Source organism: Notolabrus celidotus, chromosome 1 (assembly GCF_009762535.1).
Source record: "Notolabrus celidotus isolate fNotCel1 chromosome 1, fNotCel1.pri, whole genome shotgun sequence".
In the NCBI taxonomy this organism is placed as follows: domain Eukaryota; kingdom Metazoa; phylum Chordata; class Actinopteri; order Labriformes; family Labridae; genus Notolabrus; species Notolabrus celidotus.
Window position 1 is genome coordinate 41760827 of NC_048272.1, and position 25182 is coordinate 41786008.

General features: G+C 45.7%; 4 protein-coding genes across 4 annotated transcripts in view; 3 read left to right on the forward strand and 1 right to left on the reverse strand.

The window, feature by feature from the left end:
- Window positions 1-25182, forward strand: part of LOC117821670 — a 393061-nt gene that overhangs the window by 182863 nt on the left and 185016 nt on the right. The window lies entirely within an intron of this gene.
- On the reverse strand, window positions 4822-6727 carry LOC117821640 (putative nuclease HARBI1). Its single transcript, XM_034696063.1, has 4 exons — window positions 6577-6727; window positions 5643-6476; window positions 5354-5560; window positions 4822-5189 (listed from the first exon to the last, which is right to left on the reverse strand). The coding sequence occupies exons 1-3, from the start codon at window positions 6694-6696 to the stop codon at window positions 5357-5359; spliced, it is 1158 nt and encodes a 385-aa protein (XP_034551954.1). The 5' UTR covers window positions 6697-6727; the 3' UTR covers window positions 4822-5189; window positions 5354-5356.
- Window positions 19214-20442, forward strand: LOC117813689 (transcription factor Adf-1-like). The gene is made up of 3 exons (XM_034684723.1): window positions 19214-19517; window positions 19642-19932; window positions 20432-20442. The coding sequence occupies exons 1-3, from the start codon at window positions 19214-19216 to the stop codon at window positions 20440-20442; spliced, it is 606 nt and encodes a 201-aa protein (XP_034540614.1).
- LOC117821604 lies at window positions 22867-24663 on the forward strand. Its single transcript, XM_034696011.1, has 6 exons — window positions 22867-22957; window positions 23046-23341; window positions 23423-23595; window positions 23688-23936; window positions 24005-24322; window positions 24408-24663. Exons 1-6 carry the CDS (start codon window positions 22887-22889, stop codon window positions 24561-24563), a joined length of 1263 nt encoding a protein of 420 aa, XP_034551902.1. The 5' UTR covers window positions 22867-22886; the 3' UTR covers window positions 24564-24663.

Below are 25182 nucleotides of genomic sequence, written 5' to 3' on the forward strand. Positions count from 1 at the left end.
ACAGATGAAAAATAATCAGTGTGTGTGGGAGTGAATTTCAGCCTGTCTCCTGATTTTTCACACATTAATAATTAATTACAGACCGACAGGGAGGGAGGGAGGAAGAGAGACAGACAGGAAGGGGGAGAGTGACAGACAACTAAACTCTAAATCTTTGTTTTGCCTTGTGTTTGAACACATTCCCATATCTACACCAGTAGTTGGTATTCTTTAGTAATTCATATGGTATCAATATTAGGTGTCATCAGATTAAGTGATATTTATTGTGTGCTTGCTGCAGCATGGGTCACAGCATGCAATCCTTTTTTTATTCTACTTATTCTGTTTACTTTAATAAAAATATTGTGCACATCAATCGCCAGAGGCAGCAGTTGCAGTATTCACATGCATTTTCATCAGGAAATGCAAAATGCTCTAGTTTTAAATTCAAAATACTGTTCTGAAATAATTTCAGCATTCAGAATTTGTGTTTGGTAAATGCGATTGGGTTCTATATTAGGTGCAAATAATCTTTACTTACCACACCTAATATCTTATATGCTTTCTCTGTTATTACATTTTAGGCGCCTCATCGGTATCAACCCCGAGCGAGGAACAAAGGCCAACCAGGGGAAGACGGTTTCCAAGAAGAGTGGGAAGTTGGTGCAGAAGAAGGCAGCAACGGTAAATCCTCATGTGGCCACCCTGATAAAAAACCTGATGGACTTTGAGTGGGGCTTTATCTAGCCCACAACACATCTTCACAAGGCAACCAGAGGTTGACATTATCATGAGGCCTGTGTTCTGTTCAGTATACTGTAGGTCAGTCCAGTTGCATCAAGTGTGCAGTTTGAGGTTTGATCTTTCACTTGCTGTCTATTACACATGATAATATCTTATAAAAGATGGAAAATTGGCAATTGGAGTCGATTGATGGTTGTTGGGTGTTTTTTTGTGTGATTTTTGAAGAGATTTTTGTCATTTTATTTTGCCCACCTACTCCCCGGCATCCACCTGCGGGCTCCGAGGGGGGTTAGTCCTATCCCATGACTCCTAAATGTCTGCATTTAAATAATCTACGAGGAGTAATGAGGTTCAGAGCCCATACACCAAACACAATACTGTATGCTGCAATAAACTTATCTTAAGTAAACGTGAGTTGTCTTACTGAAATTATTTGGCAGCAAGTGACAAGTAACAGGTATCATCACCCTGCTGCCGAAGAAGGGGGACCTGCAGGAGATGAAAAACTGGAGGCCGGTCTTGCTGCTGTGCACGGATTACAAGATCCAAAGCTCTGGCCCTTAGACTGAGGGAGGTGATGGCGTCCGTCGTCCACCCTGACCAGACTTACTGTGTGCCCGGCAGGTTCATCAGTGACAACGTCACTTTGATTCGAGACGTTTTGGAGCTCTCCGGTTCATTGGCTGTAGAGACTGGTCTGATTTCAATAGACCAGGAAAAGGCTTTTGACCGGGTTGAACACCAGTACCTGTGGCAGACTCTGGCTGCTTTTGGGTTCAGCCCTGGTTTCATAGCCATGATCCGGGCTCCCTATAGTGACATCGCGAGTGTTCTGAAAATTAATGGCGGGCTCAGTGCTCCATTTGGGATCCAGAGAGGGGTGAGGCAGTGCTGCTCTCTCTCTGGGATGTTGTATTCGCTGGCCCTGGAGCCTCTGCTCCACAGACTGAGAGCTAGACTCAGTGGTGTGGTTTTCCCCCGGTGTCTGGTGTCTTTTAAGGTTTCTGTGTATGCTGATGATTTGATTGTTTTAATGAACACACAAAAGGATATTGATGTTTTAACTGGGACTGTGACTGACTTTGGTTTTATCTCCTCTTTAAAAGGTCAACTGGGGGAACAGTGAGGCTCTGATGGTGGGGGAGGGGCTGGGGGACCGGCTCGGGCTGCCTGGTGGCCTACTCTTGAAGAGGGGGGGCTCTGGTATCTCGGGGGTCTTCCTGGGGGATGAGACCTATATGCAAAAAAACTGGGACAACGTGCTCGAAAAGGTTAAGGGTCAGCTGGAGAAGTGGAAGTGGCTACTCCCCAAAATGTCCTTCAGAGGCCGGACCCTGATAGCGAACAACCTGGTCTCTTCCCCCCTGTGGCATCGGCTGGCCTGTTTAGATCCTCCGGCTCCTCTCCTGTCTCAGATCCAGAGGATTTTAGTTTATTTTATTTGGGACAAGCTGCACTGGGTCCCACAGAGTATCCTGTTCCTTCCTAAGGAGGAGGGGGGGCAGGGCCTGGTCCACCTGGCCAGTAGGGGCGCTGCCTTCTGCCTCCAGTTTGTCCAGAGACGCTCTGTGGAGACCCCTGTCCAGCTTTATTCTGCAGCGTTTTAACAGCCTAGATCAAGATTTTAATCTGTTTTTAATGCACATTGAAACCATGAGCACATGTTCACTGCCTGCTTTTTATCAAAGTGTTTTTAGTGTTTGGAACCTGCTGAGGAAGGAGAGGGGGCAAGCGCACTCGCTGTACTGGCTCCTATGGGAGCCGGTCCTGATGGGGACCCGCTTCGACCTTCCCGGCTGGGCAGGATGGAGTCTGTCTACACGACTACAGGCTGCAGGGGTCACCACCCTGGGGTTATCCTGGGGTTTAAATACACGCGTCTACACAAACACAGTGCCAGCTTTTAAACTTTGTTTTAGGGCAGACCAAGATGGCGGTGTATTTTAGCCGGAGGAGGAAGGTGGAGGATGGTTTTATTGTTGAACCCATCACAGTAGTTGTGTCTCAATTCAGGGGCTGCATCCTCCTGAGGCTGCATTTTGAAGGGTGATTGCGTCACAACGCTGCGCGAAGGCTGTCCCATTTCGAAGGCTCCTTCAAAAACACCCGGATGCAGCCCACAAATGCGGCCTTCTTTTCCCTGTTCTAGAAGGACACATCGCTACTATCCTTCGCGGCCCCATATATCCCAAGATCCTTTGCGCCGCTGTTCATTCATGAAAATTAGACATGGCGACACCGGAACGTAGCGGAGAGAGCATGAAATTCACATTCAAATGTAAGTATTCGTTCTACTCCTTTGAACATCCAACGCCAGATATGTGAATCTTCAAGGGACATTAAACCTTAAATCTTCTGTTTAAATACGTGACGTTAGTAATATAAATGTAGCAATATGACCATAATTAAGTGAGGCAGTGACACCAGCGATATTTCCAGGCTGTACAACTGTAAAGTGTAGTTAAACGTTTGCATTGAATACAGAGCTAACTTGAGGATTATTATAAATTGTATTATAATTGTCATTACACCATATAAGAACCATTGTGCCTATAGACATGACAAAACGTGCTTCACATTTATTTTGTTAGGGAGCAAGGAGCAAACAGAGACATTCATAAAGCTTCGCAAGAAGCACAACGTTTTGTTCACTGGGGCCAAGAACTCAGCCGCTGTTGGATGGAGGTAAATCAATAACTTGTAACATGTATACATTTTGTGTGTCAATTTCAAAGAAATGAATCCAAAGCCTAATAAAGCTCAAAATAAAATGATAATCCATAGAACAAAGGTCAATATGTAAATGTTACTGGGTTGTGTTTGTAGAATTTGTGCCTTTCCTTAAGTCCACTTTCATACATTTGTATCCTGTTAATGTGATCTTGTGTTTAACTTTTCCCTTGCTTCTGTCTGTTTAGAACAATCTTGGAGGAGATGGGCCTGCATCAGCAGGTCACTCCCATGCAGGCAATAAAAAAATGGGACAACCTCAAAAAGAAATACAAAGTATGTGCAGAGATGGATGATGATATTGAAACTAGATGATATTGTTTTATATTAATATATTTCAGTGTTTCCCTCAGTGTATTGCGAGCCCGGGGGCAGACTGGACCTAAGTTGACCCCCCACCATGCCTAAGTATCGGGGAAATGTTGTTTAAGATGTTTTGTTTTGCAGACCTGGCAAAGAGCAGATCAACAGAACACTTCTGAAAAGGTGTATGACAACATTCACATCACATAGTCATATTTTAAATCTCCTGTCAGCTTTTAGCATTCAGTGTAGCATCTCCACACAAATTACAGTTGGCTGCCACCCCCCATTGAAATCTTACCCATAAAGTTGTGCAATGTGTGTTCCCTGACCAGCTTGCCACCGTACCAGAAACTTGTCTACAGGAAACCCTGATATTTGTTTTACTGTATTTGTTGTCACCCATGCAATTTAATAAACATTGCCGAAAATGACTGCTGTTGATCAGATGATTGATTACCTCGGACCTAGGACTGCAAAGATCCCGGGACAGGAGAGGGGGTCGAAGGAAAGGCCACCGCTGGCACGTGGCCCTGGTTTGTCCTCATGGACGAGTTTTTGGGACAGAGGCCGTCAATTAACCCCCCTGTCCTAATTGCCTCCATTCCTGAGGATAAACCAGGGCCAAGTGCTGCGGGCGCGCAGCAGGTGGAGGAGGAGGAGGAGGAGAAGGAGGAGGCGGAGGAGGAGGAGGAAGGCCGGCCAAGCCGAAAGAGGAAGAGGAGAGGAGAGGATGACCTCCTCACCTTAATTAAGGAGGATATGCGGCTGCAGAGGAGAGGAGAGGATGACCTCCTCACCTTAATTAAGGAGGATATGCGGCTGCAGAGAGAGGCAGAGGAGAGGAGAGCGGAGGAGAGCCGCACCAATATGAACCGCCTATTTTCCCTGTTAGAGCGGATGATTGAGAGGCCCTAATTTATTTTGAATATGTTTTCATTATATTGTTATTGCAGTTTATGATTTATATTCGTAAATTTCGTACCTAATTTATTTTTGAGCATTATTTGTACAGACTTTTTCTATGTTTATAAAGTAAATTATTTTCATATTCAAGAGACAAGGGACTGGATATTCTCTTTTATTGAAGGTGCAGTGAGAACGATGATCAATATTTACATGTGGGCAGTCTATACATTTACATATATGTACATTTGTACGGCAGTAATGACCATGTTATTACACAACAAAGACAAATGATTAGATGAAATTAAGTACAATTTATAAATGACAACAAATTGAAATATGTACAGTTATTAGCTGAGCAGGAGGAGTCCCTGGCAGTGCTGCCGGGCTGGATAGGATGCCACAATAAAGACCCTGGTGTCTTCTGCCTCAGTGGGACATCGTTTGGAGGTGCATGCCTCCACTGTCCACCACATCGTCCATCAACTGGGTTTGCAGGGCTGACTTGATCGACGGCTGCCATGTCACTAAGAATATGTTTAAAAAAGTGGCAAGAATGAAACAGTGCAAACAAAACTACTTCACAACCCCTTATTAAGATAGAAGAATCCCCCCCCAAACATTTCAACAAACAACGCTGTTTACAGAACACTTTAAATAGGAATAACAGTTTAAAAGTTATTTTACTTGCCCACTAAAGATAGTCGTGGTCAGGGTTGACCTCCTCCAGGGCAGACACCTCTGCAGACAGCTGGTCCCACCATGGAGCACCACTGACGGCCTCCAACTCATTCTCCCCCTCATCCTCCGGCATGTCGTCCTGCAGCTCATCCTCTGGGGCCATGATGTCACCTGCCCCCAGGCAGATGTTGTGCAGGACTGTACATGCTGTTATGACCTGAAATGAAAAGAAATAATTCATTAATGTTGATTTACTCTTCTTCAGCATTAGAAATAAATCATGCTGAGTGATGACGTACCTGAGGCACAAAGGTGTGGTGCACCTCCAGCGCTTGCAGGAAGATGGAGCGAAACCTGGTCTTCATCATTCCAAAGGCACGCTCAATGATAGAGCGTGCCCTGGAATGATGGCTGTTAAAGCGCTGGGCTCCCACACCTTGCACCGGCCGCTTGTAGGGAGTGATGAGGGGGAGTGGTTGTTGGAGGCAGGGGTACCCACCATCTGCGAGGATGAAGTGCCCTGGAGGAGGGTAGATCGCCCGCCTGTACAGTGGGCTGTGCCGGAGTACCCTGGAGTCGTGCACCGACCCCGGCCAGCCCACGTACGTGTCAATAAAGCGGCCCTGATGGTCACAAACTGCCTGAAGTATTATTGAGTAAAACAGTTTTCTGTTCTTATAACAGTGACCATCAGGGCCACTTGGTGGCTTGATCCTGACATGGCAGCCATCGATTGCTCCTGCAGCTTTCCCGAAGGCTGCGTATCTTGCCAGCCCTGCAAACCCATGAGTTACTGCCGCAAGATCTTCTGCGGTCTTTGGGAGGCAGATAACCTTGTGGCGAACGGCCACCACCTCCGCAGTAACTCGATGGACGATGCGGTGGACAGTGGAGCGAGGAATCCCGAACACCCTCGAGACCACCCTGTATGATGCCCCACTTGCCAGCCAGAAGAGGAACACCAAGGTCTCGATTGTGGCACCCCATCCATGTCTCCGCTCCTGTTGGAGGAGGTCCAGCAGCACTGCCAGAGACTCTCTGCTCAGCCTGAAGTCAGGTCTTGTATCCCCCTGACCGAAAAACCTCTGGAGCACAGGAACCGCCAGGTTTATCCTGCAGTACAGGTGTCTGGTCTGGATTAGGAAAGGAGGGGATAACATGAGAAGGGAAATTGTTAATTAAACAATAGCTGCATACTTATAATATTACTGTGGGTTTAAATAACATATTTACCCCTCTGCGGTCCTCTCTCAGCCGGAGATACACCAGCCGCCGGCCATGACGGCGGCGCTTCTCCTCTTCCTCCAGCATGAAATAAATAAACATAAATAAAAGTAATATTGCTGGCTCCATAACTTCCCTTCTCTGGTCTTCTCTGGTCTTCTCTTCCCTTCTCTGGTCTTCTCTTCACTTCTCGTCTTCTCTGGTCTTCTCTTACCTTCTCTTGTCTTCTCTTGTCTTCTCTTGTCTTCTCTTGTCTTCTCTGGTCTTCTCTTCCCTTCTCTTGTCTTCTCTTGTCTTCTCTTCCCTTCTCTGGTCTTCTCTGGTCTTCTCTTCACTTCTCTGGTCTTCTCTGGTCTTCTCTTCACTTCTCTGGTCTTCTCTTCACTTCTCTGGTCTTCTCTTCCCTTCTCTGGTCTTCTCTTCACTTCTCTGGTCTTCTCTTCCCTTCTCTGGTCTTCTCTTCCCTTCTCTTCCCTTATCTTGTCTTCTCTTCACTTCTCTGGTCTTCTCTTCCCTTCTCTTCCCTTATCTTGTCTTCTCTTCACTTCTCTGGTGTTCTCTTGTCTTCTCTTCACTTCTCTGGTCTTCTCTTCCCTTCTCTGGTCTTCTCTTCCCTTCTCTGGTCTTCTCTTCCCTTCTCTGGTCTTCTCTTGTCTTCTCTTCCCTTCTCTGGTCTTCTCTGGTCTTCTCTTCACTTCTCTGGTCTTCTCTTCCCTTCTCTTGTCTTCTCTTCACTTCTCACTTCCTTTGTCTGTCTGTACTTTCGCGGGCCTGGACGGTAGAAATCTTGACGTAAAGGTGAGGGCGTGAACATTTGATGACCCAACCCGGAAATCCTCCGAAGGCCAGACCGTCTCATTTCACAACGGTTAATGCGGCCCTAGAACGTGCCTCCGAAGGAATCACCTCCGCAGACCGCGTAGGCTGCGTCCTCCGAAGGATGCAGCCCCTGAATTGAGACACAGCTAGTGTGTGTGAACATGATGAAGTCCAGACTCCTGATTGACTTTAAGTATTACAGGGCGACAGGAGATCTGGACTCCTTCCAGCAGGCTTGGGGTTTTAAACAGATTCTCTGCTCTGTGGCAGGGGACACGCTGCAGTTTGGAGGTGTGCTCATGTGAATCATGTATCTATTGTATGTATGTATGTATGTATTAATCTGACGTCAGTGTATGTAAGATTAATAATGTAGTTTTGATTTGGATTTTGTTAGAGCAGCAAATCTCTCTCTCTCCCTCTCTCCATGATTTTATCATTCTGAAGGTAAGATAAAAACTTTCATTTTGAGACTTTGATAAGAATATTGAAATCCCCAGAGTTCTACGATGTATAATGACAAAGTTATGAAACATGTTTTAATTGGGTTTTCTTCCATGTGGTCAACAGCGCCATCTAGAGGAGAAGATGTTAGATGTTGTATTGTGTAAACCCTGTGTTAGAAGTTCTGTTAATTATGTTTAACTGAAGTTTAACTTAAGTAACTTAACTTATGAAATCTGCATCCTAAGATAATGATAATAATTAATGAGAACTCATCTTTGACGTTTAAGGTACGATGTATTTTCCCTGTGTCATAGATTACTTTGAATTGTTTGATTCTGAAGAATTGTGCTTACTTTCACTTATCTTTTAAATCCATGACTAGCTTTAAATCGAAGAATATGCATTGGTGTTAGGCGTAGTGATATGTTTATATTAACGCAATATTTTGAGAAGTTTGCACGATAATTATAATACAAATCCTTTATTCAGAGGCTGTGTTAAAGGTGAAATCTAATGGTGCGTTCACACCATACTCCAATAGAATCATTCGCACGAATGAAGTACATGTGAAGTCAATGCAGAGATGCGAGTACTGGTCTGGCGGCGCGAATGGCGCGCATCATTCGCACGTATGAAGCAAATTCATTTTCGCGAACGATTTGCAAGAGTTGAAATATCTGAAGTCAAGCGAATGAATCGTGGCGCGATAGCCAATCGGCGTGCAGATCCCCCGGTGACGTGTGTTGTGTGACGTATGGACCAGCGGAGATTCCCTTATCTGGAATATATGGGACACTTTGATTCTATCACCGTGCAGCTTCCCCAAACTCTGTGACTCTACCTGTTCTTATGGGATGATGAATAAACAGGAGCTGACTGTGAGGACAGAGAGGGAGGAGGATTATGTGGTGAGTTGTGAAAAACTTTGTCTGTCAGCTATCAGCTGTAGTAGTAGGAAGTTATCTCTGCCCACTTTAGTATAACCGGCTTCCCCATTCAATGTCCGCGAGCTCAACCTTGTTACTGCGGTCAAGCCAGCCTCCACTTCTGAAACGAAAGTCAAGCCAGCCTCCACTTCAGAAACGAAAGTCAAGCCAGCCTCCACTTCAGAAACGAAAGTCAAGCCAGCCTCCACTTCAGAAACGAAAGTCAAGCCAGCCTCCACTTCAGAAACGAAAGTCAAGCCAGCCTCCACTTCAGAAACAAAAGTCAAGCCAGCCTCCACTTCAGAAACGAAAGTCAAGCCAGCCTCCACTTCAGAAACGAAAGTCAAGCCAGCCTCCACTTCAGAAATGAAAGTCAAGCCAGCCTCCACTGTCTTCTGTTGGATGACAACAGACAGCTGTGGCGTGGGAGCCCCCCTCCCTCTCGCGTATATTCACGTCTTGGCCCTCATTTACACGCGGTTTTGACGCGCGAATAGAGCGAGTCTTTCGCACGAGTAAACACAAAACATTCTTGCGATCGTTCGCGTTTAGTGTGAACGCACCATAAAAGGAGGAGGTAACGCCCTGTGAAGGCCTATAAAAGTCTTCTGCTTCTCTTCCTGATTCTCTCTCGTGACTCTTCTCGGACGCTCCTGCGTCTCTCCTTCTGGGAGCGCCTCTGCCAAGGCCCCCCTCCCTTCATTTTAGGCCTCTCCTAATACTTTTGGCCTCTCTTTCATTTCTTTGTCCCTTGTGGCAATTCTAATTTTCTAGGAACCTTTTCCCGCTGTGAAACCAAACTCAGCGTTGATAATTTTACTGCAACCAAAGTAACTTCTTTAAGTTTCTTTTATTTGACTAAAGTCTATTTTTCGTTTTGAGAACGTTTTTCCTGTTTTCAATCTTTTACACTAAAGTCACACACATCAAAGCTTGTCTTTTTGATAAAGACATTATTCTTAGTCTTTTTTTAATATATTTTTGACCACGAGTCATCACTCCCACATCTCTGGAGCAGCAGTCTGTGGACGAGACCACATGACCACGCAACAGAACCAAGCCGTCTACCCCCGAGCCAGCCGATTCAAACCTCCTCTTCACAGCACCATCTCTTGGTTCTTAGGACGGAAATCCGACGGACATGAGACAACACGCAGAGAAACTGGAGCAAACTCCTCTGGACCCATCGGAGACTGGCTGACGGTTCTGGATGGCAGTAAGACTGTTCCTGAATTTCTGTGGTCGAGGTTGATTTAGGCTTCATTCTGAAAGTCCCATAGTTATACTATATTTCCAAATCAGAGATTTAAATTAGTGTCTAAAACTCTGTTTTAAACCACTAAACTAAATCACTATCACCAAATCATATAGTAGTGTCCTACTAGCTATCCTTACTCAAAGGTATATTTGTCTGTTTATCCATTTGTCTGTTATTCATCTATGTTCATTATCTGCCATAATCAGAATCTATTCATCATTCTATTTACATTAAACCAGTGATTTTCAACCACTGTGCCGTGGCACACTAGTGTGCCGTGACAGATCGTCAGGTGTGCCATGGGACATTATCAAATTTCACTTAATTAGTCCCAAAAAATATTATTCATATACTGCAAATAATTTGCCATGTAGTGCGTCTGTGCCTGCAGTGCAGTGACTGGCGGAGTATTTAAATACTTGTCCATGTCCTGACCTGCGCTACCCACCCACTGGGTGGCAATAAAGCACACTTATGACCTTGTTCATTTAAGACAATAGAATTAATGATGCGTGTGAGAGGTGTATGTAACAAGACGTAGGCGTACAACAGCGATGGATAAATATTCAAAAAGGAAAAAGGAAAACTTCAAACTGGGCCCTGGACAAAACTCTAACTTGGATGAAGAGCATAATATGGGTGGTCGAAAAGGCAACTTTTATGAGAAAAACTACATCTGTGTCTGCGAGAGCTCTGAAAGCTAGCTACTGAGTAGCTGCACTCGTAGCCAAATCAAGAAAGCCACACACTGTGGCAGGGACATTAATACTACCTGCAAAAGCCATTGTAAATAAGATGCTTTGCCCTGACACAGTTAAAGAAGTAGCCAAAGTCCCTCTCTCAGATAAATAGATTCATATATTGAGAGACTAAATGTGTCATTTTGTAAAACTTTTGATTGGTGGTGTGACTCAGGATTTTTTTAATGTATGAAATGTGCCTTGGCTCAAAAAAGGTTGAAAAACACTGCATTAAACTTCATATATTAGAAAGGATTTTTTTTTTTTATCAAAATTAATTTTTGAAATATAATTTCATTTTAATATCTGAATAACCCATACACACAGCTACAAGTATGTGCTGCTGTTACATCAGAAAGACTATGAAATTCAATCCCAAATAGGCTACACGCGCCCTTTTCATTCTTTGCTTGTTGACTTATATTTTGAATTGAATTTGAATTTTAGATCAAGTTGTAGCTGAATGTCCGAATGAAGTATCAGTCTAAAAAAGGTGAATTTCAAACTCTATTTGAACATGTTTAAAGGCCAATCTAAATGTGTTCAATCCTAAGTTTTGCTAATATTCCTGCATCTATTGTATCATGAGACCTATGTCGTGACGGATGATCTGGATTGTGATTCTGATTCTTATTCTATCTGTTTTGTTTGATCCTAGGTACAACTTTGTTCTCTTTGGAGGGATAGACGGCTATTCAAGGAAGGCAAGACTTTGAATTGTCAGGGGGAAAACAACTTCAGAATGTTTTTAAGCAACCTTTCAAGCAGGGAGTATACTTTCCTCCTTATAGGTTTCACTTGAATTTCTACACAATGGTGGTCCTCAGGTAAATAATATACATTTGACTTAGTGACATTTTACCTCTTTTGCTTCTCAACCTTTATTGACAGTATGGCAGTAGTGCCTATCGCCTCTGTTACGTGTCTGCAAGTCGCATGACATGAAAGTCAGAGGTCATGGACAGGGACACTAACAAAAAGAAACTTCAAACCCTCAAATACAAACAGATGTAAGGCCTTTGGGGTCTAAAAGGTGGAGTGGAGGTGTAAAGCTCCACAGCCACCCACTAATACTACAAAGAGTAGACAAACTAAGGAACAGACCTAAACCAACTGTAATCTGAAAAAACTCTCCTGAGAGATCAATCCTCTTTTTAATGATCCTTTAGTCACTCTCCTTCTCTCCACAATACATCCACAAACATACACACTCTCTCACAACACACTCTTCATAACAAACCCAGAGAAAACAACTGAAGGTGTTGTCTTCTCTGTTGCACACACCTAACTGAGGGAAAGGAGCTCCTTTTATTGAGCAGCCAGGCTGATGAGCTCAAGCTGGGTACAATGAGGGCAGGTGCTCTCAATGATGGGCTCGTTAGGAGCCCTGGAGGTCACAGACTACCTCCATCTGTAACACATCCTATATGTACATTCAGGCTGTGCTTGTGACCTTCAACAACTCCCTCAATAACTTCCAGTGAAAGCTATCCTTTTCAGTGAGATTTGACCTGCAACTATTCTTCACAGGTTTTCAGTTTATCAGTGCTGAACTGCTGCTTTCAGGATTTCTCATGCCATGAGACTTGTCTGAGTTTTCATGAGCTTCCTGTTATGCATTGAAAGATTCAGAATGTATTTATTGTCATTTACATTTACACATACCAGGAATTTGACTTGGTGTTCTTCTGTGCTAAACAATCAACATACAAATAGATAATTTTAGAAAATAGATAAAATAATATTATAAATTAAACACAAAATGTGCAATGGAAGAACTGTGCAGGTATGTTTAACATTACATGCAGCGTAAACAGAAAATGTAAAGTCCAGTGTGCTTTAATGTTACACATAGATTCAGCCTTCATGTTACTGTAATGTTCTCTGACTGAATGAAGCTGTGAACAAGCATGGGTTTCCTCTGAGGTATTAATGTTATTTCAAATGTAATTATTAGGTTTTTTTATGATTTTCAATTGTATTTATTTTTTCATCTTTTTGCAACATTCATACATTTACAGATATTCATAAACCCACAAAACAGGAAACAATTGTGTATCTGCTTCAGTCAGCAAGCAGATTATATATATAGATATAGATAGATATAGATATAGAGGATATAGATATATATATATATATCTTGGCAACCTTTTTCCATATGTTCTGCAAATGAGAGATGACTGAGTGGGACTTCTCTCTTTCAACAGTTAGGTGGACAAACATGCTAATGGGGTGAGGGGTGAACACACCTCCCTTTCGATGCTAGACCATGGAAGAGCCCCCTCTGGTGGAATAGACCACTGAGCTCTGTGTCGGAGGCTAAATGCATAGTGATAGAATAATAATTTAGGAAGTCCCGGACCACATCTGTCTACTGGGAATTGAAATTTTTCTAACTCCTTGGTCGTTTCCCATTCCAAAGAAATTTGTTACATAATCGATCAAACTGTTTAAACTGCTTTATAGGAATATTTATCGGGAGAGGTTGGAGAAGATAGTTAATTTTGGGAATACAGTTCATTTTCAGAGTGTTAAAGGTGACATATTACGCTCTATTTCATTAAAATATATTGGTCTAAGAGGTCCCCAAAACATGTCTTTAAAGTTTACTGCTCAAAAAAACACTTTGAAATCAGATTTTGGTCTGACTGTAAACCCCTCTTTTTCAGCCCTGCTCAGAACAGGCTGTTTTCTGTGTCTGTGCCTTTAAAGGAGAATGAGCTCTCTGACCACGCCCCCTCAGGAAGTGGATGTGTCCTCGGCTCTCCAGCACGTTGATCTAATGTTTACATGTTGGCTGGATATACACGGCTGCTCACAGACCCACGTTACTTCAACCCTCTGAATCTGATCCAGAATCTGATCCTGACGGAGAGGCGCCTGCAGCAGGACCTTTCTGAGCCATTGGTCACAGATTTAGTGTTTCTTATTGTTTTATTTGTCAGTATGTAGACGTGTGCCTTGGTACACAGCTACGACATGTAGCTATGCTAACTAGCGCTAGCACTTATCCATGATAAATAAAAATCATCCACTAGATCTTCAAATCTGCAGACGTGGGGAGTAAAACCGACCTTTGTGTTTATTAAGACAGCCTACAACTAGCATGCCTCCCTCCTAAGCTCCTTGTTAGCACACATGTGTGCAGGGAATGAAAAACAGAGGAGGGGTTGAGTTGTATTTTATACAGTCTATGGGCTGAACAAGCTCCGAGCTCTGACTTCCTGTTACAGACCGGATGTCGTTGTGACGTATGAAAAACACTGAAAACTGAAACGGCTGGTTTCAGCACACATTTACAGAAAGGTGGAGAAATCAGAACAGGGGCAGAATGGATTCTTTTTATTTTCGGGGGGTTTGTAGACAGGGACACATATTTCAGGTAGAGAACCATTAAAAAGTCAATTTTGCATATGTCAACTTTAAAAGCCACAAAAACTACACAAGGAGAGTAAAAATTACAAAGCTTGCTACATCTAAGTTTATTTAATATATTACACAGATTTAGGATAATACAAACAACAATTATAATAATCCACTGCTATAATTATTGTTTTTAAAACAACTTTGATAGTTTTTTTTCTTCTTTAATTTAGTTTACCTGTTTGGTTTAAACTTTGTCTGCTAAAAGTGTGGAACTTATTTGCTCTTTGATGGTGCTCCACTTTGTGGCATGTAGTAAGGCTTTAGATTTATGCCAAAATGGGCCAGCTCGTAAAAACATATACACAAGAAGATAATAATATTTCACATGTGCTCCTCGTGAGGAAATTCAACAACCGGGAGGTATTTAGGCAGATGCAGGCGTGCATAAAAGCACAGGGACGGAGGGAGGGAGTGACACTTGCTTGTGAACAACAATTCGCTCGAGCTCAAATCAGCTCTGTGCGAAAAGTTTCTGCGAGAGCGCAGCGAGGCACACACGTACACACAGGCACTGCTCTGCTCTCAAAGCTGAGATCTGCTCGCGTGAGTCAAACTACCTTTGACATATTGGAGGCGGAGACCAAGTGATGCACTGACCCTCTGATGATTGGTCAGCTTTCAACTTGACCACACCCACATGACCTCTGAAGTAGTGAAAAGGCTGGATCCAACACTGCTGCTTTGAGGTAGACTGGATCTGAAAAGCGGGCAGTAACTCATCTTCCATTTTCCCATTGATTCAAGCTTGAAGTTGAATAAGCAGTGTGGTGACCCTTAAACTCTCCTCTCGCTGCATGGAGGACCTGTGGTGTCTTGGTTGCTGGTGTGTAACTGTCTATTGACATGTGTTTCACAGGTTAACCACCACTGGGGTTGTACCAACGGGAGGCGCTAGCAACGATCACACTGTTTAACTCAAGACACGGACAGTAAGTAATATTTGAATATTGACATTTAAAGGTGCACTATGTGGTACTGCACCTGTCATACATGAATGACTACATGTGCATATTTTCTTTTAAAGATGACAAAGACGAAAACTGAGGGGGATTGCCCCATCTGCGGGAAATTACTCCAGTGTGTGTCGAAACACCTCAGGGAGATTCATCTCCTAAAGAATGGAAAAGAAAGAGCAATCCTCAACCTGCTGGCCACAGGAAGGATCCACCTGGGTGGGGCACTTGCCCAATTCAATTGTGCAACGCCACAGTGTTGCACTTTGAAAAACACATTTGTGGACACAAAGATGTGACACAGCGGCATATAAAGTCCAGCCTTAAGGCTCTGAAGAGGCACACAGCTATCCAGCAGTTGGCAGCACTGCGGGCATCATGCCCAAACCCCCCGATGCTGAGCCGACTCGACCTGGAGGAGGATCCCCATGAGGGAGAAGACGGGTGCCAGGACCCGGCCTGTGTACACGTGCGGCAGCAGTTGGCCGAGCTGAAGCGGGAGGTCCTGGACTTGCGGACGGAATTAAAGCTCCTCAGGGTGAGTGAATCAAAAGTACAAGTCCAAATTGATTCACATCATTCAAATTCATGCAAATGAATTTGCGGTTTCGTTTTGTCTTGCTAACCACAGCACCAGGCAGGGGCGTCTGTGGACATCCCACCTCCACCACCACCACCACCACCACAGCAGGACCCGGCAGGTGCGACAGGGCACACCCCACCACAAAAGCAAGGGCCTACACCCCAGGGGGCAAGTGTCCCGGCTCTTCCTGGCCAAAAAAGAGCCAAGAAATTAAAACACTTGGCAGTTGAGGTGGAGGTGGAGGATGATGAGCAGGGGCAGCAGCAGCAGGAGGAAGAGCATCTGCGGGTTGAGGAGGAGGAGGCCACGCCTGCAGCTTGTGCCTTTGAGGAGAGCTGGAGCGAGGTGAAGGATATGGTTTTGGTTAATCGGTGATGGAACAATTGTTGCGCATACTTCCTGATAACAATGTTGGGTGTTTTTTGTTTCAGGAGGAGGGCCAGAGCGAGGGCGTAAGGGCGGCCATCGAAAACATTGTGGCAGAGCAAACTTTGAAGGGCCAAAGCCCCAAAAAACACACGTCAACAAGCCAAGGCCCAGAGACCGTGGCGGCGACAGGCTGGAAGAGCCTTAAATCAGTGGCCAAAAGCCCCAAGAGGAGGGCAAGTGAAGCCCAAAGCACAAAAAAGAGGCCTTCAGAGCAGGCCATTCATAAGTCACTCTTAAAAATCTTTGGGGGCAAAAGTAAAGCATCCAGAATGAGAAATATCTCATTCCCTTCCTCAATGGGTGAGAAAGAACACATTGTGTGTGTGCAGGTGTGTGTGCAGGTGTGTCACGCCACTCTAAACACTCATCCCATCTTTGTTGTGTCTTCACAGAAAGCTACCTTGAGGATTACTCTACATTTATCTTCTGCCCTGAGGGCACAGATAAGATGCAACAAAATGCAGTGAGCAAGGCCAGCAGAGCCAGAGCGTTCATTAAGTACATGATGGTGGGGTGGGAGCAGACAAATTTTTGGACATGGGAATTCCTGCTCAACACAAAGCACTTGAAGGCGTAAGTGTTTGTCGAACTTTGAAACAAGTAACCGAGTACTCGGAACACAAGAATGATGCGGACTCAATCCAAACTTGTCTTTTCACAGATACTCGGCTGTCCTCCGAAAATTTGGATGGGCCCCACCCACAGTTATACTGTATCTGGGCCATGCAATTTCCTTCATGGAATACTTCAGAGATACCCCGCCACAGTACTGCCGCCTGGGAGCGAGTCGCTTTAAAATTTACAAGGACGTGAGCAGGACTGTCCTGGGCCACCAGACCCTGATTAAACAAGATAAACAGGGAAGGCTGGTGGCCAAAGAGTCCCTGGCCACCTGCCAGAGGCTGGCCAAGGCCAAAATTCCATCACTGTTGGGTAAGGCTGTGTTTGGAGGCAATCACACGTACATCCATCACTGTGCTGACGGCTAAAAGTCTCTCACGTTACACGTGAGTCAACGTGTAACGTCGTCGTAATGTGACTGTATTCCCTCTCGTGTAAAATGGGCTTTTTATGACAGTGAGGGTTCAGTCCATTCATTTTCCTGCCTGTTCTGTCGTCTCTGTCTCTCGCAGGTCATGGAACACAAGACGGTGAGAAAGTACGGACTCGCCCAGATATACCTTCAGGCTGAAGAGTATGGATGGTTTAAGCGCTGGCTGCATTTGAGGAAGAGGGCTGTTGCCCTAAATGGTTACTTTTTTAACACATTGGGCCTGGGGCAGGCCAAAGATATGGTCCGTTACTTCAGGAGGGCGTGGACCGAGATGGGCCTGCCAGGAGCCCCCAGCCTCCTGGACATCAGGACGGCAGTCGCCACCTACGTGAGTATTGTAAACACCTGGAACTTGTTTTCCACAGAGCAGATACAGTCCATACTGACCCATGGCTGATCTTCTGTTTTCAGAACTTTGAGACCAACGATGCAGAGGTGAGGCGCAACATTTCTAACTTCATGTGCCATGATGTGGCCATGCAAGAAAGGTTTTACGCCCTGCACAAAAACCTCACCCGTGCAAAAGAAATGAGGCAAATGTTTGTCTGCCTGGCTGTGAGGCAGGACAAAAACCCCCTCGCCACAGCCCCTTCCGCAGCCCCTGCCACTGCCCCTGCCCCTGCCCCTGCCGCAGCCACTGCCCCTGCCACTGCCCCTGCCACTGCCCCTGCCCCCCCTGCCACTGCCCCCCCTGCCACTGCTGGTCCAAGCATCATGAAAAAGGCCCCAACCATCCTCAACCAAAGGAACAGTTGAGGAGGAGGAGGAGGTGCTGACGGTAATTTAAAACACTGTAATTAACACAATGCCCCGGTCAACATTGAGTGAGCTCAATATGTACTTTGTCTTTGTTTCCCCTACAGACCCCAAAAAAGAGGCGGCCTTCCCTGTCGCAGAGGCTCGCAAGAAAAGTTAAGGAGAAAGTGGGCCTCTCTCCTCGAAAGATGTCCGTCAATCCAACCTCTCGGCTGCAACCCCGGGTCCTCCTGAAAGATATTAACAAATAGTTTATTATTTTTCTAAATCAGTTCTTTTTGTTCGTGTTTTCAAAGTGTTATATAATCTTGTTCGTGTATTTATAATGTGTTATTTTATCTTGTTCGTGTATTTATAATGTGTTGTAATTGTTTAAAAAAAAAAAAAAAAAAAAAAAAGTAAAATAAAAAAAAAAAAACTAGTTACAAAACCAAAAAAAAAAAAAAAAGTAACAAAAAAAAAAAAAAGATAACCTCCACATGGGCGCTGCCTTGACGTGGCGTGGAGGCTAACTTAAGCGCCCCAAAACCCCGGAAAAAACTGTTGTTTCAGATGCCAGAGAGATAATGATGCGGTGACTACAGAGGCAAGTGGCAAAGGGCAACCTGAAGGAGGTATCTGGGAGGAGAGGTCAAGCCCTCTCGTATTCTAAGAAAAACGGCTCGAGCGGGGAGGCTGGACTGTGAGTATGTCCATGGTGGGAAAATGAATTAAAAGGCCTCAAGTCCCCTTTTCTTCAATATCTCATACATGCTTCCAGATAAAGGGCAGAACTGTGAGCATGTACAATGAGTGTGCTGATTTTCAGGCTGGAGCAAGTTTCCCAAGTGGAAAAGGTGTCCATAAAGGAGGTGTTGGATACCATGGGCGTGAAAAATACTTTCATAAATGGTCGTCCAGGCATCAGGGGTTCCCTGTCAAGTCAGACTGCGGTCAGTGTTCCTCCAGGCAGGGAGAGAGAGGGGAAAAAAAATTTCATCCAGGCTGGAGGGGCCAGATCCGGACTGATGTGGCTGAAAATGAGGCACTGAGGGCGGATAAAATACCTCCGTGATGACCCCCGGAGGAAAGGTGGTTTTCCTCTGCAGAGACTTATGGTGCGTTCACACCAAATGAATTAAAAGTAAAGTCAATGCAGAGGCGCGAGTAGACGCGAGTAGAGGTCTGGCGGAGCATATTCGGCGACGCGAATGACACGCATCTTTCGTGCGAATGACGCGGCACATTCGCGTGAATGAGTTCGCGTCTTTCGGGCATGTCGCGCGAACGTTTTGCGTCATTCGCGCAAAAGTTGCGTGTCATTCGCTCAAATGATTCGCCACAGTTCAAATATCTGAACTCAAGCGAATCATTCGCGTGCGATGGCCAATCAGCGTGCAGATCAGCCTATGAAATGAGGCGGACCCGTCGAATTTCATTCATTCTGAAAATGGAGGAGAGACTGATCGTGGCTGTCTGTTGTTATCCTGAGTTGTACGACACTTCTTCATATTTTTATCAGAACAGGAACAAAAAGGAGCATGCTTGGAGGAACGTGAGTGAGGAAGTCGGCCTGTCTGGTAAGTTGTGTAAACTTTCGCTTGTCACTAGACTACATATGGCATTAACTAGCGAGTTGGCACTGCCACAATTAGCTTCACTGGCATGGTCATGTTGCCATCACGTTCACGTGTGTGCTTTCAGAGGAGCAGTGCAGGAAGAAATGGAAGAGCCTGAGGGACACGTATCTGAAGGAGAGGAGAAAAGACACGGAGAGGAGAAGTGGGTCAGCGGCAGGAGCGGCCAAGAAATGGAAGTACTCTGTGGTACTGTCATTCCTCGACCCCTTCGTCACCCCCAAGGAGACAAGTGGGAATATGGCACAGGGGGTCGAGGATACCGCAGAGTACGACCACCAGGAAGAAGCAGCAGCAGGGCAATCAGAGCATGAGGAAGGAGGTTTGTTCACATCACCGTGCAGCTTCCCCAAACTCTGTGACTCTACCTTTTTTTTATGGGATCAGGAATAAACAGGAGCTCTCTGTGAGGACTGGGAGTGAGGAGGATTATGTGGTGAGTTGTGAAAAACTTTGTCTGTCAGCTATCGGTTGTAGTAGTAGGAAGTTATCTCTGCCCCATTTAGTATAACCGGCTTCCCCATTCAATGTCCGCGAGCTCAACCTTGTTACTGCGGTCAAGCCAGCCTCCACTTCAGAAACGGAAGTCAAGCCAGCCTCCACTGTATTCTGTTTGTTGACAAAAGACAGCTGTGGGGTGGGCACCCCCCTCCCTCTGGCGTGTATTCGCGTCTTGGCACTAGTCTCCACGCGATTTCGACGCGCGAATTGAGCGAGTCATTCGCGCGTTTGGTGTGAACGCACCATTATAGGTTTCACTTCAATTTCTACACAATGGTGGTGGTCCTCAGGTAAATAATATACATTTGAATTAGTGACATTTTACCTCTTTTGCTTCTGTCAACCTTTATTGACAGTATGGCAGTAGTGCCTATCCCCTCTGTTATGGTGCGTTCACACCAAACGCGATTTTGTTGCGTCGCGCGAGCAACTCCCATGGAAAGTCAATGTGTAGACGCGAATTCGCGCCGGGCGACGCGTTTGAAGCGACACGCGACTAGATTGAGGCGAATTTCGCGTCTATCGCGTCTTCGCGCGAGTTCAAAATGTTCAACTACAGCGACAAATTCGCGTGACGCTGTGGCGCGATGGCCTATCAGTTGTCTTTGACCGATGACGTCAGAAATGGAGGAGAAGATTGTAATCGCCGTGTGTGCTCGGCCGGAGCTTTACAATACTACATTACATATATATCGCGACCGCCTTCGAAAGGACAAAGCCTGGCAGGAGATCGGGAAAGAACTTGGAATCCCTGGTAAGTTAAACAAAATAAATAGTTTTTTGTATCTAGACATCTGACCCAAACTAGCCAGCAACGCGTGCATGCAGCACATCAGCTGCTTGCATGCAACACAGTCTGATTTACAGCGGCGATTATCTGTGTTTCTCTCCATTCAGAGGACACCTGTCGGCGCAAGTGGAAGGGCCTCAGGGATACATATTTGAGGGAGAGGAGAAAGGACAATGAGAGGAAGAGTGGATCGGCAGCGGGCACGGGGAAAAGGTGGAAGTACTCTGCGATCCTGTCATTCCTCGACCCCTTCGTGAACCCGAGGGAGACCTCAGGACACATAGGGAGAGTCTGGCCCATTTCATTTTGGGCTCCTTAAATCCCAGCCACTTCCACCAGGGGGAGCCCCTAAAGTAGCCCCTTTTGACTTATGTTCAATTATGGCTACTTTGGCGGGTACTACCCCCAGAACCCCTAGCCACTCCCCTTTCCATTAGGGCTACTTTTGGTAAATTTGGGGCACTTTATTCTAAAACTTCCCAAACAGCCTCCTGATTGGCTGGGATTGTCGGGAGGCCACTCCCACATTCCATTAGGGGCACTTTTGGTCAATTTGGGCAACTTTATACCCAAGTGCCCCAAATGGAATCGTGAGTGATCGGGTGGCCTGCCCCCATTCCATTAGGGTTACTTTTCGTAAATTTGGGCAACTTTATTCTAAAACTTCCCAAACAGCCTCCTGATTGGCTGGGATTGTCGGGAGGCCACTCCCACATTCCATTAGGGGCACTTTTGGTCAATTTGGGTAACTTTATACCAAAGTCCCCCAAATGGAATTGTGAGTGATCGGGTGACCCGCCCCCATTCCATTAGGGTTACTTTTCGTCAATTTGGGCAACTTTATACCAAAACTCCCCAAACAGCGTCCTGATTGGCTGTGTGTGTCGGCAGGCCACTCCCACATTCCATTAGGGGCACTTTTGGTCAATTTGGGCAACTTTATACCCAAGTGCCCCAAATGGAATCGTGAGTGATCGGGTGACCCGCCCCCATTCCATTAGGGTTACTTTTCGTCAATTTGGGCAACTTTATACCAAAACTCCCCAAACAGCGTCCTGATTGGCTGTGTGTGTCGGCAGGCCACTCCCCCATTCCATTAGGGGCACTTTTGGTCAATTTGGGTAACTTTATACCAAAAGTCCCCAAACAGCCTCCTGATTGTTTGGGTGTGTCAGGGAGGCTCCGCCCACTTCAATTAGGGGCACTTTTCATCAATTTGGGTAAATTTGTACCAAATCTCCACAAACAGCCTCCTGATGCGTTGGGCTTGTCAGGGGATCCCGCCCACATTCAATTAGGGGTACTTTTGGTCAATTTGGGTAACTTTATACCCAAACTCCCCAAACAGCCTCCTGATTGGTTGGGCGTGAGACTTACAGCCCGACTGGAATTTTTTAAAAGTAGACAAAAATGAAGTGTTCATTTTGGCTAAGAAAGCAGTGTTGTGACCCTGAAACTCCCCTCTCCCTGCATGGAGGACTTCTGCTGTCTTGGTTGCTTGTGTGTAACTGTTTATTGACATGTACTTGACAGGTTAACCACCACTGGGGGCGCATTGTATAAGAAGATTGGATATTGAGACCACTGCACCTCAGGGCACACAGAAGTTACACAAGGCACACCAGTTAAAGCCTGGAAAGTGAGTAATATTTCCTGGACGTATTGTTCAATGTGTTTGCTGCCAAAATATTGAATATTAAAGGTGCACTATATTTTCTGTCACAGATGACTAAAACCAAAACCCAGGGTGACTGCCCCATCTGCGGGAAACTGCTGCTCTGCGTTTCCAAGCACCTTCGGGTAATACACGACCTAAGAAATGTGAAGGAGAGGACCATCTTAAACAATTTGGCGACAGGTCGTACTCTCCTCGGTGGCGGGACATGCCCAATAGGGCTATGTAACAGTTCAGTGTTGCATTTAGAAAAGCACCTCAGGGCACACAAAGATGTCACCCAGCGACGGGTTGAGGATGAGCTGAAACGCTTCAGGCAAGCAGGGCCAAGGCCTTCATCAAATATATGATGATCGGCTGGGAATCGGCCAACTATTGGACATGGGAGTTCCTCCTCAATATTAAACATTTAAAGGCGTAAGTGTTTGTCAAACTTTGAAACAGGTGACCGAGTACTCGGAACACGAGACTGATGGAGACTCAATCCTAACTGGTCTTTTCACAGATACCCGGAAGTCCTCCGGAAGTTTGGTTGGGCTCCCCCAACCATCGTACTCTACCTGGGCCACGCCATCTCCTTCACGGAGTACTTTAGGGACACCCCTCTCCCCTACTGCCGACTGGGTGGCAATAAGTCCATCCTGGTGTTCCGAGAGCTGAAAAAGCTGTACAAACACGTGGGCCGGACCGTCCTGGGCCACCAGACCTTGGTTAAACAGGTCAAGCAGGGCAGGCTGGTGGCCAAGGAATCCCTGGCTGCCTGCCAGAAGCTGGCCAAGGCCAAAATTCCTTCACTCCTGGGTAAGGCTGTGTTTGGAGGCAATCCGACATACATCCATGACTGTGCTGATTTGACGGCTAAGATGCTCTCTCTCATTTCAGATGACCTCGAAAAGGCTCCGCCCAAAGATCCTAAGACGAGATACAGGTTCTTTGGGTACCTGGCGGCGTACCTCCTTTCAATATATGGGCACAGGACCGGAGTCCTCACAAGAATGAAAGTGAAGGAGGTGAAGGATGCGCTGGGTCACGACCAGACGGGGTACCTCATAAATGTGAGTCAAAGTGTAACATTACTCATCGTAATGTGACAGGGAGGGTTCAGTCCATTGATTTCTCTGTCTGTCTGTCTTCTTTTTCTGCTGAGGTCATGGAACACAAAACGGTGAGGAAGTTTGGCCTTGCCCAGCTTTACCTCCAGCCAGAGGAATACGGGTGGTTCCGAAAGTGGCTCCAGCTCCGAAAGAGGGCTGTGCCGTTAAATAACCTTTTCTTCAACACCCTGGGTCGGGGGCAGGCCAGGGACATGGTCCGTTATTTCAGGAGGGCTTGGTCAGAGATGGGCCTGCCGGGTGCCCTCAGCCTCCTGGATGTAAGGACTGCTGTCGCCACCTACGTGAGTATCGCAAACACCTGGAACTCGTTTGCCAGGGGGTAGACCCAAGGTTGATTTTCTGTTTTCAGAACTTTGAGAGCAACGACACTGAAGTTCGACAAAGTTTGTCGAACTTTATGTGTCACGACGTTGCCACGCAAGAGCGATTCTATGCGTTACATAAGACACTGTCCCGGGCCAAGCAGATGCGGGAGATGTTTGTCTGCCTGTCAGTAAGGCCTGACAAAACTACCCCTGCCACAACCCCTGCCACAACCCCTGCCACAGCCCCTGCCACGATGCCTGCCACAGCCCCTGCCACAGAGGGTCCAAGCCGCAAAAGGCCCCCCCCGTCCTCACCCCAGAGTTCAGACTCTGAGGAGAAGGAGGAGGAGGAAGTCCCGACAGTAAGTTAAAACATTGTCTTTATCATGATGCCCCAGTCAACATTCACTGTGCTCAATCTGTACTTTCTCTTTGTTTCCAATACAGACCCCAAAAAAGAAGCGTGAGTCCCTCTCAATGAAGCTTGCAAAAAAAGTCAAGGAGAAGGTTGGCTTCTCCCCCAGGAAGCAGCAAACTCAGCCGGTGCACGCCCGGCTACGGCCAAGGGTGCTCCTTAAGGACTGTTCCAAAATGTTCAAATAATTTTTTTATCTTGTGTAATATGTGTTCTTATTTATGTTCACTCTAACTTATTATTCTGTTCAGGTTATTAATATTCTTGTTATTTCTTCATTCAAATCGTGTGCCTTTGTTAAAAATGTGTTTTATATGTTAATAATTTTCAAATAAATGTGTTGAATAAATATGTAACCTCCACTTGGGCGCTGCCTTGACGTGGCGTGGAGGCTTAACGCCTGTGTGATTGTTTTGCCTCAGGCAAAACAATCACACAGGCTAACTAAAGCGCCCCAAAACCCCCCAAAAAACATGTCTTTCAGATTGCCAGAGGGAACATGATGCGGTGACTACAGAGTAGCAAAAGTGGACCTGAAAGGGGTCTCTGAGAGGTGAGGTAAGGTAAGTACATCTTTCTGATTTTTTTCAAAAATGCTGTGACCCAGGACGCTGGACTGTGAACATGTGCATTGTGCCTGCATTTACAATGACTGTGCTGATTTTCAGACTTGTGCGATCTTTTTCATTTTGAAAAGTAGCCCAAAATGAAGACTTCATTTTGGGCTACTTTTTCATTTTATACTTTTGGTAAATTTGGGCTACTAAGTAGCCTAAAATGAAAAGTAGCCCAAAATGAGGTCCCCCA